Here is a 16,551-nt window from a genome sequence, read left to right on the forward strand (position 1 = left end):
TCATCAAACAAGTTTGCTGAAAGCCTGCCCTTCGCCCTTACTTGTTTCCTTGCTGTCCCTTTGGCACAAGAACCTCCTTCCCATCAACCAATTCCTGGGAGAAGTTGTAATAGTCCAGTTCTCTTCTGGCACCTCTTCGGAGCCTAGCTGAAAGGAAGCCCTTGGCTAGTCTTATCCAAACAATTACCATTCACAACCTTAGAGAGCCATGAAAAATGCGAGCGATTCCGCGGGCTGGGGATTAGAAAACTGGTGTCATTGTCACTATTCTCCTCTAGAGGACAGCCCTACCTGCGAAATGGGGCCTCTTGCCCTGTGATGCATCCCAAGGCAGATCCAGGAATGGTAGCCAGAGGGAATGGAGGTAACTGGGTACAATATGTCTCCTGCATTAACCCTGACATTATGTCCCACATCTTAGCCAGATCAACTCCAGAAGGCAAATCCTCTATTCAGCCCCTTATTCAGAAGTAAGCTGGGGCCCCACACTGAGCTTTTCCTACCATCTCTGTTCATTAACTCCGTATTTCTTTAACAATTATCAAGCAACTGTGTTGAGTAACTGATACTCACATATTTTTCTCTTTGATCCAACCATTTGGATGCAAGGATATTTTAATGGAATGTGAAAGAGAAATGACTGACTATACATGTAGCTATGATTATTACCAAACACATATGAAACAAACATCTCACCTGTCCCCAAATATGAGACAAGGTGAGAAGGTGAGGGTCTGGATGCACGTACATGCAAGACTGGTATAGAAGATGCATGCGGATACATACCATCTTGCAGAAAGACTACATCCAACCAGGAGTCATGCTTAACACTTCTATCAGGAAGGCTACCAGTCAGTCAGTGTGAAGTATTGGCTGATTCTGAGAATCCACCTATAGAAGAAGGATGATCTTAGCTCTTCTGATTTATCTCCTAAAATCATGGTGGTTTAACCTAAAACTTACCAGCTTCCAACTAATAGATTTGTGTGCTTAATAAGGACGCTTCGTTTATTTTCTCTTTGTAAAACTTCAAAATGTCATTTGCTCATCAATGATCTGCTTTTATTGGTCTATTGGGGAGGAGGAAAAGGGAAGACTGTCCTTTTACACAGGAGATATTTCTACTTCTGAATGTTCCTCAGAATTTTGAAATATACATGTACAATATTTAATAACATCCTAATCCTTTTTTAACTTTTTGTTTAAAAATAATTTCAAGCTTAAGGAAAGGTTTTAAAAATAATATTAAGAACACTTGACTGTCTTTTACGCAGATTCACCTCACATTAACATTTTGCCCAATTTGCTTTATTGTTGGCTTTCTTCTCTGTCTCGGTCTGTCCCACATCTCCCAGTCTCTGCCTCTCTCTGCCTCTATGTATATATATATCCATGTGTGTCCATATACTTTAATCTGTCTGCATTCCAATTTTGTCCAGTGAGCCAGTAATGTCTTTCATATCATTTCCTCCAGTACTTGATCCCATCTAGGTTTAAGTATTACATTTAGTTGTCATGTGTCTTAGGTTTCCTTTCTTCTGGAACATTTCTGCGTACTTTGTCTTTTATGACATTGACATTTTGAAATTACAGTCTCTCTCTTTTCATAGTGAGTTCCTCTTTCTGGGTTTGTCTGACACTCCCTCATGACTAGATTTAGACTATGCCTTCCCAGCCAAAGTGCCACAGGGTGATATCCCCATCTCAGGTTATCACAATATCATTTAAATCTTTTTAAATGGTAATTGGAAGTGACAGGTGTTGCACTTCTACATATCAAGAAGTTCTTACAGTGTTTTTTTTAATATACTAGGATTTTTTTCTGTTGTAAAATTAACACCACCTTCTTCAAAATAATCGAGCAATACAAAAAGGATTTCAGCATAAAAAGTGTTGTATTCTAGGGGTGCCCGGGTGGCTCAGTGGGTTAAAATCTCTGCCTTCAGCTCAGATCATGGTCCCAGGGTCCTGGGATCAAGCCCCACATTGGGCTCTCTGCTCCGCAGGGAGCCTGCTTCCTCCCCTTCTCTGCCTGCCTCTCTGCCTACTGTGATCTCTGCCTCAAATAAATAAATAAAATCTTTGAAAAAAAAAAAGTGTTGTATTCTAGCAATACAAGTGTTGTATAGCTCGGGAATAGCTCTGTTCTTCAGTCTGTGAGCCCAGCCTGTCCTCAGCTTCTCAGCCACCAAGATGGACTCATAGTAACTCACCCTTCCTGCTAGGGCTGGGAAGTAGCTTTCAAAGGGAGATAAAAGAAATCAGGCCAAGAATATTAGTCAGCATCATTAATCAGAAGAAGAGCAGTAACTGGTTTATTAAGCAGCTCCCACGTGCTAGGTGGTGTGCTTAACTCTTTACTCCTGTTAATGTCACATGAACCTCACTCAGTATGTCCCGTCTTTGGTCATCTGCAGTCACATGACTTGCCCGGCACCCCATAGGACAAGGGCAAACCTGCCATTTTAACTTCAGCTTCTGAAACCCAACCCCTCCTCACACTTCCCTTCACCACAAAATTAGACATTGTGGTCTCTGATAGCTCACCCCATCCACCACTTCATGACTCCTAGCACAAGAAGGAAAAGAAAGGTAGTGGCACCTCAAGTGGGGCTGGTGGGAGCTGACAGCACTAAAGTGGCTACCCCACACTGAATGTCCAGTTGCAATGAACTCTGACCAGTGGTTTCTGCTCATTCTACTGATATTTCTAGGGTATCAGTGGATCCAGTCTCCACAGCAGGCTTCCTTGGGAGCAGAGAAGGGCACCAGCATACTGGGAGGCGAGTCTGCAGCTAAAAGGTTGGGGTTACACTGGAGTGAGACCTAGGGAGCCGATGTGATAGAAGTTGGGTATTTGCAAACTCAAGGCTTGGGTTCCATCACAGAAGCTTCAGAAACCAGGTTCTTTTTTTTTTTTTTTCCAGATTTTATTTATTTGGCATAGAGACAGACAGTGGAGAGGAAGCCCAAGCACGGAGGACGGGAGAGGAAGAAGCAGGCTTCCTGCTGAGCAGGGAGCCTGATGTGGGGTCTTGGTTCTAGGACCCTGAGATCACCACCTTAGCTAAAGGCAGACGCCTAATGACTGAGCCACCTAGGCACCCCCAAGAAATCAGTTTCTTTTCTTTTCTAAGATTTTATTTATTTGACAGAGATCACAAGTAGGCAGAGAGGAGAGAGACTGAGAGAGAGAGAGAGAGAGAGAGAGAGAGAGGAGGAGGAAGCAAGCTCCCTGCTGAGTAGAGATCCCAATTCGGGGCTCGATCCCAGGATCCTGGGATCATGACCTGAGCTGAAAGCAGAGACTTTAACGCACTGAGCCACCCAGGTGCCCCAAGAAACCAGTTTCTTTATCATAGTCCTCCTCAGCACATTTGTTCTGGGCAGCACACTGTTGATGTTTCTCCAAAAGAGAGTTCAGGGAGCCCAGCCCTGTAAACAAGGTCACACATAAACAGCATTTGATAGAAAGAAAAAAAGAATTTTTTTGACATCAATATCCTGTGGTTTGATTGTGAATAACCCTGAGACCATTTCTTTGTTCTTTAACTCACCATAGTAAATCAGAACACAGTCTACTGTAGGGTTTTAATTTATTTTTAAGAACTGTGAGACACCTGAAATTCATCTGAATTGACATTTTCATCCTTCTGATTACTTAGTACTATTTAAAAAACGCTGTGCTAGAATTTTGGCTACAACTTGACTGACTCAGCATGACCACTGAACATAGAGAGGAGTCAAGACGGGCTCACAGGTATCTGGTTTCAGGTAGTCAGAGTGGAAATCAATTTCAGGATGGATCCTGGAAGTGTTTTAACTTAGAACAGTTGAATTTTTGAATGGAAGGAACCTCAATGTGTAATCCAACTCCCTCACTTTTTATATGTGAAGACTGAAACATAGAGCTATTGATGGGGATAAAGTGTAATGCTGTAATGGGTTCTAGAGCCAAACTGAACAAGGCCAGTACCACCACTGTGACCCAGCTGTTTAACATCTCTACGGCTCATTTTCCTACCTTGTAAACTAAGATGAAGCTACTACCAAAGACTGCTTAATCTAGATTGAATTAATGAATACATTCAAAGCCCCTATAACCATGCTTGGCTCATAGTAATCATTCAGTGAGGGCTAGTGGTGGTTTTAGGATTGTTGTAAAGATGGTTATAACGAGAATTGTTCTAAAGATTTAATGAATACATACAAAGCAGTTGGACTACACATGCCCCAGAGTAATCACTCCACAAGTGCCAGTGATTCTTACAAATGACTTACATAAGGTCACATGGACAACTGGTCTTCCCAGGTCAAAAGAACATCTTACCCTTTAAGCTGGCTCCTCCTTAGATGAATACATGGCATAGCACCACTGTTTTTTGTGGAAATTGGAAGGTGAATTTTCCTGGGCAGGAAAACCACATCAGAAGGAAATGAATTCTCTAGGAATGCTCACACATCTTGGACTACTTCTACTTTGCCTGTCCTCCTCTGTTACTGGTGTTCTGTCCCTTCCAGATTAAACTCTTCCTTTTGTTCAAAAGCCAGTCTACCTGCTAGCTTTCACTGGCCATGCTGGTGCAAAGCACGTTTCTGGGCTCTCGACGCAGTTCTGGGAATCTATCTGATTTTGAGGCAGAATGTTATTTATTTATTTATTTATTTATTTATTTGTGTGCTAGATTTTTTAGATTATTTTTATTAACATATAATGTATTATTTGCCCCAGAGGTGCAGGTCTGTGAATCATCAGGTTTACACACTTCACATCACTCCAGAATGTCATTTTTTAAAAACTCAATAGTTTTATTATGTTTTACTATTTGATAGAGGAAAACTCCCTCAGTACTCTTTTTTCTTTCAATTTTATTGGATATTCTTACTCATTTTTGTTTTTGCTTTTGGAAGAATGTTGCATTAATACAAGTTCAAGGTATAAAGCTGTAGCCAATGAAGACTTTCCCACCCTGCCAAACTCTCCTAGCCACAAAGCAAAACCATGTAAGCAGTTTCCTATGTATTATTTTAGAGAGATTCTGTGTAGATGAGCCAATAGTTAAATATATTTTTCTTCTTCTTTAAAGCATAGAGTTGGGGCACCTGGGTGGCTCAGTGGGTTAAAGCCTCTGCCTTTGTCTCAGGTCATGATCTCAGGGTCCTGGGATTGAGCCTCACATCTGCATCCAGCTCTCTGTTCAGCAGGGAGCCTGCTTCCCATCCTCTCTCTCTCTCTGCCTGCCGCTCTGCCTACTTGTGATCTCTGTCAAATAAATAAATAAATAAATCTTTAAAGCATAAAGTTACCCATTTGTTCTTACAAATTAAAAGTAGTATCATTTTCCTGACCCTGATCCCCCAGAAAACTATTGTAACTTTTATTGAAATGACATTAAACTTACAAATGAATCTGTAATAATTAAAATTTGTTATCCTATTTTGTTTGCCCTTTCTGGGAATATGGCATATATCTCCTTCAATTAAACTCTTCTGTTATGTAGCTTAACAAAATTCTGTAGTTTTCCTCAATTAGATTTTAAATATTTATTCCTGGGCATTTCATATTTTCATTGTAATGAGTTATTTTCTGTGTAAGGAGGACTGATTTTCCTGCTTATATTATTTATTACAAAGAACTATCTAGTTTTATATTGATTTTAAAATCTGCTAATTTAATCAGTTATTATTATTACCTCCAATAGTTTCATCATTAATTCTCTTGTGCCATCCTTATGCACAGGATGAAATCTGGCGGACTGTTTTCAAATCCTGTTTTGCCACTTAATAGCTGTACAACTATGGGGAAATTATTAAACTTCTCCATGCTTCAATATCCTTATCTATAGATTGGGATGAAGATACCACCTACTTCATAAAATTGTTGAAGCAAATAAACAGCCTAATTCAAATCATACTGTTGGGACAGTACTTGGAACATGAGTCATCTGTAAAGTTAGCTCTTATTTAAACTATGATAATTTTGCTCTCCCTTTGTGATTATTGTATCTTTTTTTGGTTTCATACTTACTGTATTAGATTATGTTTGTCTTCTTTCTTCTCTATTGTTTTACTATTAAATATGATATTTGGAACTGATTAGAAATAAATACACTTAGCCATACTTAGAATGTAAGCTTTTAGCTGTAAATCATTTTTTTTTTAGATTCTTTACTCAAATTGTCATGTATTTCCCCTTTGTACTAGTGCTGTGATATATTTTATTAATAGACATCAAGAAATCAAAATGATGTAGTTTTGGAGTATACGTGAGGTTAGGTGGGGTGAGGTCCAGAGCCTATGACCAAGAAAAAAATTCTTCGGATGTCTTTGGTGCAAAATGGTGGCTTTATTAAAGCTTGGCAGGCACCAGTGGGCAGAAAGAGCTGCTGCACCAGGGTCCTGAGGAATGGCGGATTACACACTTGGTAGTTAGGAGAAGTAAGGAAAAGGGAGGTTTCAAAAGAACTTTCATATGCTAAAGAGAACCGGGGACTGACCTACAAGATACTGAGGAGATACTGGAGGCCTTGCCATTATTTTCCACTCTAACCAGGTATTAACACTGAGGTAGTTGGGAGATCCCAGGAAGACTGTCATACCTGTCCCACCCCAAGAGTGGGGGGGGGGGTTGGGGGAGGTTGCAAGGTGTTAGTTTATGCTTTGTCTTCAGCTAGCCTTCTGCTCCCTCATTACAAACATCTTTATAAATGATAAAGTATTTGATAAATGATAATTTATAAATGACTTATAAATTAGAATTCTCTTTCAATATCCAACTGAATTTTATCTGGTAAAATTTAATTTAAAACTTAGAATTCTGTGCTCATAAACTGAATTCTTCTGTAGGTGCCTCTCTGTGTGTTACTGTGTGTGTGTTATCAGTTTTGCTGCCTTAGAAAATAAATTTGAGGGGGTACCTGGCTGGCTCAGTTGGTAGAGCATCGAACTCTTGATCCTGGGGTTGTGAGTTCAAGCCCCATGTTGGGTGTAGAGATTATTTTAAAAGAAAATCTTTAAAACTAAGAAATTAGCAAAATTTCCCTCTTTTTCTGTGCTTCAGTTTGGGAATTATTTGTTCCTTGGTCATTTGATATTTATCTTAAATAAAAGAATTCAGTCAACCTCACTTTAGAATCTTTATGCTATTACTACTAACTTTAACTCTCTCCCTGGTGTATAACTGACTCTTCATAGATACATTTCCAATTTTCAGTTAATGTGTGAATTTTATTTTTGCTACAAATGAGTTTAAACTCCAGGACAGTGGTATCTGTCAGGCAGAATGCTGAACCACGCAGCTGGTGCCCCAGAGAGGAGAGCAGGGCAAAAGCTCTGTTAGAGAGAATGGAACGCAGAATGACCATCCGGCACAAAAGAAAGGTTACAAATTCACATTCATACGTGAGAGCTTTGCCTCCTGAGTGAAAAGGCAGTTATATCCAATAGTGCACCTGGGTCAGAGGGTAGAATCTGAGGCCTGACAGCCTGCAGCCTTTTCTGAGTTATAACGTCTACTTACTACCTATGTGACTTTGAGTAAGTCACTTTCCTGCCCTATGCCTCAGTTTCCCCATCAGTAAAATGGGGCTAATTTGTAGTACCTACTTCATAAGGTGAAAATTAAATGAGCTGATTTACAGAAAGGGTTTAGTACAGTGCCTGGTGCATAAAAAACATGAAACTGTTAACAATCCTTATGACTGTTTTTCAGACAGTGACAGAGACTGAAGAGCACAGTAACAATGGGTACTATCACAGTGACTGGTAGACACTGTTGTCCTGTAAAAGTGACTGTTATCATAGTTTTTCTAACTCTGGGGTTGTTCTAAGTGTTTTAATTCCTTCCAATATGCTACCAAAAATTCTAGAATCAGAACTCTGCTGGAAACCCAAAAAGGCTCAGAACCTTGACTGTGGACTAACCACAAGACTCTGTGGAATGTGCCTGAGGTGCACTTTGGCTCTGTCCCCACGTTCATGTGTATACCACTGCAGAGAGGGCAGGTCAGGGCTTCTGCTTGCCAAGCCACAGTTTAAGGGAACAGGAGGTAGGAAGAGCCTCTTGTGGGGAGTGTATAATGATTTAGTTTATGATAAGGTTGCCTCTACAAAGCAGCAAGGAAAGGGACCAATTATCCACTAATTGGTTATTTGGGAAAAAATTGTAGCATACAAAAATTTAATTTAGAAATTCCGTATTAATTATAGTTCAATATTAACATGTAAGTTAGGACCTTAGGCTTAAGGTTCCACAAATCCTGACCTCTCTAATCATAAAAGCAATGCAGTAAATTTTATAAATGCAGTATCCATAAATTTTGAAGATGTATTTTTCAAAAACCAGCAAAACACTTGAAAACTTGAGTAGCAAACAGGGGAAATAACCGCAGCATAGGTAACAGGTGAAAAACTGGTGTCCTTACTATATATAAAGGTATTTAAAATCAACTCGATAAAGATAAATGCCCTGAAATAGTAAAATGTTAAGGACACCAATAAATAATTCATAAATGGCCATAAACAGATGGAAAAACTTTTTTCTCAGGGAACAGAAGAACCATTGACAATTACATACTGTTTTTCTTTCACATCAACATTAATTAAAAAAATAATGTACAGTGTCGTTAAGAAAGATGAAGTGTATGCTCTCAGGCCCACCTTGGGGAGGGTACGTTGGTTTAACTTTTCTGGAGGCCAATTTGACAGACTCAAATGCACTTACTCCCATGTTTACTTCTAGGAATATGCCCAGAGGAAATAGTCAAAGCTGGGGGAAAAGACATATAAGCAAGAATATTATAGCTTTATTTGGAGTGGCCACAAAACTTAGGATTCTTCAAAAAAAGAGAAAACATTTAAATGTCCTGTAATAAGAAAATGATCAAATTAGTTGTGTTAAGTTCAGTCAATGGAATCCTTTGCCACATTTTATAAACAACATTTTAAAATCTCACCTTGTGACATGGGAAGACATTTATGATCAAATATTAAGTGAAAGGGGGCAAAAATAAAAATTATATGTACAGCATGATCTTATTTTTGTAAAAAACAAATAGATATGTGTAATTCCAGCACTATGCTCAGAACTGTTAGTCATTGATTCTTACAATAGTAAAATATCTCTATACCCTCAGATCAATAGAGACCACCCATCTTCCTATACTGATCATTCCCCAGGAACACATACACATTATGTACAATTTAGCAGCTAAAAAGTTATAGCTCCCAGTCCAGCTATTAGGCCTGCCTCCATTTCGATGGAGGCTCTGATAAACCAGTTGTTAGATCTGCTTAACATCGTGCTTGACCAGGCCTCTTATTATGGAAGGGGATTTTGGAGTGAGGGGAGACACAGAGATTCACTTAATAAATAAGCAACGAAATGCCCTCACTATGAGCCTAACTCACATGGGATCTTAGGAAATTTTACTCATTTTTTCCAGGTTCTATCATTGTATTCTAATCCCTTAGCTTTGCACTGCTCCTGAAGCCCTGTTGCAGACATTCTGTCAGCTGGCCTTCCAAGGATGTCTTGTTGTCTTGACTCTTCTTCCTCCCTCTTCGTCAGTAATCCATTCCCAGATTGGACACCGATCTCTTACCTTACTTACTTACCTTTTTCTTTAAAATTGCTCTAATCTTCAAAATGTCCATATTTGCTCTCTGTCCATAGCCACTGACTGACATTAAGTTTCCTAACAGCAGTCTCATGTGTTTCTAAAGATGCCTGAAGAAATTGAAATGGAATTGTGGCAGACTTCCTGCCATGGTTTCTTTGCTACTTGTTCGTTTGTTTTGTTAACTATTTTTATTCTTTATTTTTATTTAAATTCAGTTAGCCAACATATAATATAAAGTATATACTTTCAGATGTAGCATTCAGTACTTGATCAGCAGCCACAGGCAGGAAGCCACTGTCCTTATCCTGAGGCTCAGCACATCAGGGGGCTATAGCACCTTCGAGAACTTTTTTGCCCCATGGCCTTGCAGTTGTCCTGTGTTCTCCTAGCTAACAAACTCTGCCTCCTCACCTATTCTTCACCTTCCAGAATCCCCAGTTAAAATGGCATATACTTGATGTGGAAAACCTGTCAATTCTTGGAAGTGAAAGAGGTAGGTAGAGTGATATATTTGGTCCAGAAGAAAGTCAGGGAGATTGGAGGAAGGGTGGTTGAAATAACAGTACTTGACTTGTTTGGCAATTTCCGAAGACCAACTAGGCTAGTACAGTCCTTTACAAAATTCATTTAAAATTTATACCTGCCTAATTGCCAAAGAACTTAAAGACACAATATTTTAACATCAAGGAGATTTCCACAAGACCTCCAGTAGGCGAGAAAACCCACTGAACATGCAGGCTAAAACACTCAATTGATCCATTCATTGTACATATCCTCAGTGCCCTACACATTGAAGATTGAGATCTAACATTTTAAGAATTAGTATTATTAAAATGAAAATCATTCCATGAAAATGCATTCTAGAGAGACAACATTACTGAAGTTCAACACAGACATGCTTCTTAAAATAGCAAGTTTCATTTTCCCAGCCCCCCCACCCCTCATCCCACTACCACCCCAGGTTCATTAGAGATGCCAACTGTGGAATGGCATTCACAGGTCAGAAGCAGCAGCCTGAGGGACACAGTGATGCTGAGATTCAAAGAAACACAGCATGTGCCACATCACAAATCCAGTTATTAAGAAAGGTCTGATTGTGGCCAGGTATTTGCCCTTGAGATATTATTGCAAGACTTCCTCCCCAGAGAATGAAATCCCCTTTCCACTCCCAGGGCATGAAAGTTCCTTTGAGTACTTGTTCTCTCAGCTGGTATATACAGAAAGCTTGGAGCTGTTTTTCTCTTTAAAATGTTAGAAAGAGACTCTTTTTCCTCCTCGCATATGACTGGCACTTTATAAAATACTCTTCAAGCCTCAGCCAATATACCCTGAGGAACTGGAGGAGAAAACAGGAGAAATAGCAAAATGTTTCAGCTCACAAGATCTCTGCAGCCTGCTCAGCAATACAAAGGGTCTCATTAAGGGCAAAGAAGACAGAGAACCCTATCTATGTCAGAGAAGTAATATTCATAATAATTGACATGGTTTGAATACTCACTCTGTGCAGGCATTGCTTGAAGCACCTTGCATGGATTAACTCATTTAGCTCTCAAAACACAGCTATAAGGTAGTTATTATTCTTATCCCGTTTGACAATTGAAGAATAGGAATAGAGAAGTTAAGCAATTCCCCTAAGGTCCCACAGCTTGCAAGTAAGTGGCAATGCCAGGATTCAAACAAACTCTGGAGGTTGGGTCTATGCTCTGAGTATTTTCCTACATTGCCTCTGAGTATGTACACAATGTGTCACATGATATATATGATGCGTCATATGAAACTACTTTTGTTTCAATGCCACCCAACTGTACCAATGATCTCAAATTTGTTTCTGCACTTAAGAGATTTCCAGACTGGCTTTTAATTCTCTCCAGCAGAACTGGTACCATCCTGGTTCAGGGACCAGGTCAAGGCCCACAGGGACTCTTCATCACCAGTGGGAGGCAATATTGTCACATGAAGCCATCAGGGTACAGTGTAGGCTTGGTATCCTCCCAAAAAGTGGAAGGGCCTCACCACCTTATTGATAGGTGATTCCATACAACCCCTGAAACGGAGTTTCTCTACTGTCCCTGAAACACCCAGGATAATCCTGCAGGAGGAGAGAGAGATCTGAATCAAGGGAATGCCCAGGAACTATTCATTTAAGTGATTCTTCCTCTGTCCTTCCATATCCCTGGTATATCTCAGTTGTCATTTACACACTCGTCTCCCCACTATGGTATGTCTTTCTTAAAGACGGGACTCTGCAACATTTGTCCCCACAATTTCTAGGGTAGCCTAGGGTAGATGTCAAGTAAATGGATGAATCATTAAACTTCAACTCTTCACAGGCAATCAGTTCCTCTGTAAGAACAGTCTAAGAAGATCTACAAAGTTAGCCAAAATGAATCTGGACTTAGGGTGATTCTAGAGTGGGTTCAGTCACCCAAGGAGCCTCAGAATAGTGTGAACTAAAGAAAGCCCCTCAAGACCATTCTGGTCGGGACTCTTGAAACTGCAATACCTAATCTATCCTTATATTGATCCAACTCTTCCACAAAATAGTCACACCTTAAGCAGAACAAGTGTCAAGCTGACCTCTGGGTAAATTTCAATAAAATAGGCCAGTTATTGCTGTAGGCAATGACTTTCCCAAGCAGCTCCGCAATAGTAACTCAAGGGCAGAACTACTGTGTGAAGCTTTAGAAAAGAGACTTAAATCTGTGTAAAATGTGAGAAATTCTGAGGAAGGTCTTCTAATCCCAAACATTTCTAAAAGCCTGTCATATGTCTGAAATTCCACTATTAAAGAGCAAGGCACTTGGGATTAGGTACATAATTTATGGCACATCCAGAAACCTTTTAGGGTTTTTAACCATGAAAAATGAGGGAAATAGATGGTTGCAAGAGTGTCTAGGTAAAACCTAACAAAAATTTAATATATGTACCTGTTTGTTTAATCTAGGGAATTTATAAAGGTCAGAATTAGAAAAATACATATATATTTTTCTTTTTCAGAACTTGGTGAAATATCCAGGACTTGTTTTCTCAGTTACAGACACACTAAGCTTTGTTTATCCTTTTAGTAGTAGCACATCAGTATAAAGCTTATACGACACTTTCCTCAGCATTTCAGAAAAAAAAACTTGGTTTACTTTGATGATTTTTAAAAATATAAACACAGTATAGAAAACTTGGAAAATATGGAAAGTTCTAACGAACATCGAAGAGATGATCTCTATTGACTTTTTAATGCATGTCCTTCCAGTCTTATATGTTTCATGTTTATACCTATACATAGATAACGTTTTATAAAACATGATTTACATCTATTCACATGCTTCTTTCTTCCTACTTCTTTGTCTCTTTCCCATTTTCTACTTTCAGCCTCTCCCCCTCTTTGTGAATTCTGGAATTTCTCTTTATGTACCCATACATAAGTCTATCTGTTTTACTTTCACACAATTAGAGAGGCTAGAGCCATTCAAAACATGCTCTAGATGGTAGTCAGATAATACTAGATAGAAAAATAGATGATAGATACATACAGAGATAGATAAGAAGGAACAAGAGGAAGAATGCATATATTGTTTATTTAAACCTTCTGTTTTGTGACCTTTGATTTCATGACCTGTGGTAGAAAAAAATCTTGTTTTAGATTCTTTAAGGACCATCATTCATCTCTCTCTTTGTACATGTCATTTCTATATCACACTTCCTTATTTCCAATTCTTTGTGTAGTCTTAAATTTATACCTAATTATTTGCATTGACTTCAACTTAAATTAGCTGTGTCTACCCATCCTCTGTGGAAGCCCCTTCATTTCCTATTTCTTAATGCTCCATTGTTTAGAATGATAGTTCAGGGCTAGAAGGAACTCTGAAGGAAATTCTGTTCTGCCTCACACATCTTCCTGTCCCTTTATGCTGTGCCTCCTGCTGTGTGAATTCCTTTTATAATACATTTCCTTAGTGACCATCTACCCAAGACTGGCCATCTTCAATGTCAGGAAACTCACTACCTCTTAAGTGACCCCGAATATTTTTCTTTCTTTTTCTTTTTTAAAGAGGGAACACAAGCAAGGGGAGAGGAAGAGGCAGGTTTCCCACCGAGCAGGGAGCCCGATGCAGGGCTCGATCCCAAGACCCTGGGATCATGACCTGAGCTGAAGGCAGATGCTTAACAACTGAGCCACCCAGGCACCCTGACCCAGAGTATTTTTATAGTGCTTTAACACTTAAAATACCCTTTCTCTGTCACTCTCATTCACTGCTATTTCTAACTGCTGGAGTTCCACAAAACAATTTAACCATAAAATTGTTTAAAAAGTTCTTTGAAAAACAATTCTATTTACAAGCAGCATCAAAAAAAAAATTATGAATAAACTTAGCCAAGGAGGCTAAAACTTCTACACTAAAAACTATAAAATATTGCTGAAAGAAATTAAAGAAGACACTGATAAATAGAAAAACATCCTTGTTTCATGGATTAGAAAATAATATTGAGATGTCAGTGCTACCCAAAGAAACCTACAGATTCAATGTAAGTACCATCTAAATTCCAATGATACTAGATAGAAAAATGGATAATAGATAAGGAAGGAATAAAGAAGAGAAGGAAGAATTTATGTATTGTTTATGTAGATCTTCTGCATGTAAATGGTTTTGTAACCTTCTGTCAAAAAAAATTTTGTTTTTGCAAAATAGAAAAATCCATCCTAAAATCCAAATGGAATCTCAAGGAGCCCCAAATAGCCAAAACAATTTTACAAATGAAAAAGTTGGAGTTCTCAAGACTTCCGGATTTTAGAATATACTCAAACTTATGGTAATCAAAACTATAATACTGGCATAAAGATAGACATACAGATCCATGGAACAGAACTGTGAATCTAGAAATAATCCCATACATTTAAATTAACTGATTTTCAACAAGGGTGCTGTGACCATTCAATGGGAAGGAACAGTGCTGGAACAACTGGATAGCCATGTATAAAAGACTAAAAATCAGACCCTTATCTTAACACCATATATAATAATTAACTCAAGATGGATCAAGGATCTAAACATAAGATCTAAAACTGTAAAACTTAGAGGAAAACATAGGAGAAAAGCTTTCTGACACTAAATTTGAATTTGACAATGATTTCTTGGATATGATGACTAAACGGCAAACAACAAAAGAAAAAATAGCCAAATTGAGCTACATCAGAGTTAAAAACTTCTGGGCATCAAAGGACATGATCAGCAGAATGAAAAGGCAACCCACAGAATGGGAAAAAATGTGTGAATCATATATCTGATAAGGGGTTAATATCCAGAATATATTAAGAATTTCTGTAATTTAGGGGCACCTGGGTGGCTCAGTGGGTTAAGCCGCTGCCTTCGGCTCAGGTCATGATCTCAGGGTCCTGGGACCGAGCCCCACATCGGGCTCTCTGCTCAGCAGGGAGCCTGCTTCCTCCTCTCTCTCTGCCTGCCTCTCTGCCTGCTTGTGATCTCTGTCAAATAAATGAATAAAATCTTAAAAAAAAAAAAAGAATTTCTGTAATTTAACACCAGAAATTCAACAACCTGATTAAAAATGGATAAAGGACTTAAGGAAACATTTCTTCAGAGATTTACAAAGAGCCAACAAATACATGAAAAGATACTCAACATGACTAATCATTGGGCCATGCTAATCAATACCATGAGGTATCACTTCACACCTATTGACTACCTATTATTAAAACACACACACACATAAAACAATAACAGGAAATACCAAGTATCTGTAGGGACATGGGAATATTTGAACCCTTGTGTGCTGTTGGCAGGAATATAAAATGGTGCAGCTACATTATGGTAGTTCTTTAAAACAAAACAAAACAAAACAAAATATATATATATATATGTATTAGCATATGTTCCAGCAATTCTACTTTGAAGTTTATGCCCGAAAGAATTGAAAGCAGGGTCTCCAAGAGGTATTTGAATCCTGTGCTCATGATATAGCATCATTCAAAATTGCCAAAAGGTAGAAAGAGCCCAAGCATCTACTGATGGATGAGCAGATAAACCATGTAGTCTAAACATACAATAGATTATTATTCAACCTTGAAAAAGGAGGCTATTATGACACATGCTACAACATGGATGAACCTTAGGACATTATGCTGAGTAAAAGAAGCCAGTTGCAAAAGCACAAACACTGTTAATTTCACTTAAACCTTAGAGTTGTCAAATTCATAGAGACTGAAAGTGGCATGGTAGTTTCCCGGGGCTGTAGGAGGGATGAATGGAGAATTACTATGTAATGGATACAGAGTTTGAGTCCTGGAAGATGAAAAAAGTTCTGAAAATGATTTATGGTGATGATTACTCAATAATAGGAATGTACCTAATTCCCCTGAACTGTATATTTTTAAAGGGTTGAAATGATAAATTTTCTGTTATATATTTCACCACAATTTTTAATTTAAAAAAATCTTCAAATATCTGAAAGCTGCTGCTATAATGGCCCCATGGAATAATCTCTGGAGTAAACACATAGACACAGACATAAGTGGTTGTCATCATCATCTCCATTTTATTATTTTTTAAAAGATTTATTGGAGAGAGAGAGAGCATGAGTGAGGGAGAGGGGCAAAAGGAGAACAGATGCAGACTCCCCGCTGAGCAGGGAAGCCGACTACAGGGCTCAGTCTTGGGACCCTGGGATCATGACCTGAGCCAAAGGCAGACACTTAACCAACTGAGCCACCCACGCAGCCTTCATCATTTCCATTTTAGGAGCAAAGAAACAGAAAGGGTCATTTTCAAAATCACAGACTTAGTTAGTATAAATCAGAACTTGAACCCAAGTTGTGTGCCTCCGGAGTCTTCCCACTTATCAGAAGGGGCATCTGACCTTGGTATCTCTCACCTCCTACTTCCAGCCCCCAGGCAAAAGTGCACATGAGTCTGCTTTA

The 16,551-nt window shown here is 38.8% G+C and overlaps 1 protein-coding gene across 6 annotated transcripts in view; it reads left to right on the forward strand.

The window, feature by feature from the left end:
• The window catches only part of ANKRD55 (ankyrin repeat domain 55), a 156,000-nt gene that overhangs the window by 71,836 nt on the left and 67,613 nt on the right, over window positions 1-16,551 (forward strand). For 3 of the 6 annotated variants that reach the window (XM_032850366.1, XM_032850377.1, XM_032850372.1), the window contains one exon: window positions 4,912-5,004. The exons of 2 other annotated variants lie outside the window; for them this stretch is intronic. In XM_032850366.1, the coding sequence (XP_032706257.1) occupies window positions 4,912-5,004 (93 nt within the window). Of the gene's footprint in view, window positions 1-4,911; window positions 5,005-10,072; window positions 10,114-16,551 lie in introns of those variants that run through there. One more of the 6 variants, XM_032850389.1, reaches the window with a different exon arrangement.

The sequence above is a fragment of the Lontra canadensis genome, unplaced genomic scaffold, assembly GCF_010015895.1.
Source record: "Lontra canadensis isolate GAN:19392208 unplaced genomic scaffold, GSC_riverotter_1.0 scaffold4, whole genome shotgun sequence".
NCBI classification, from domain to species: Eukaryota; Metazoa; Chordata; class Mammalia; order Carnivora; family Mustelidae; genus Lontra; species Lontra canadensis.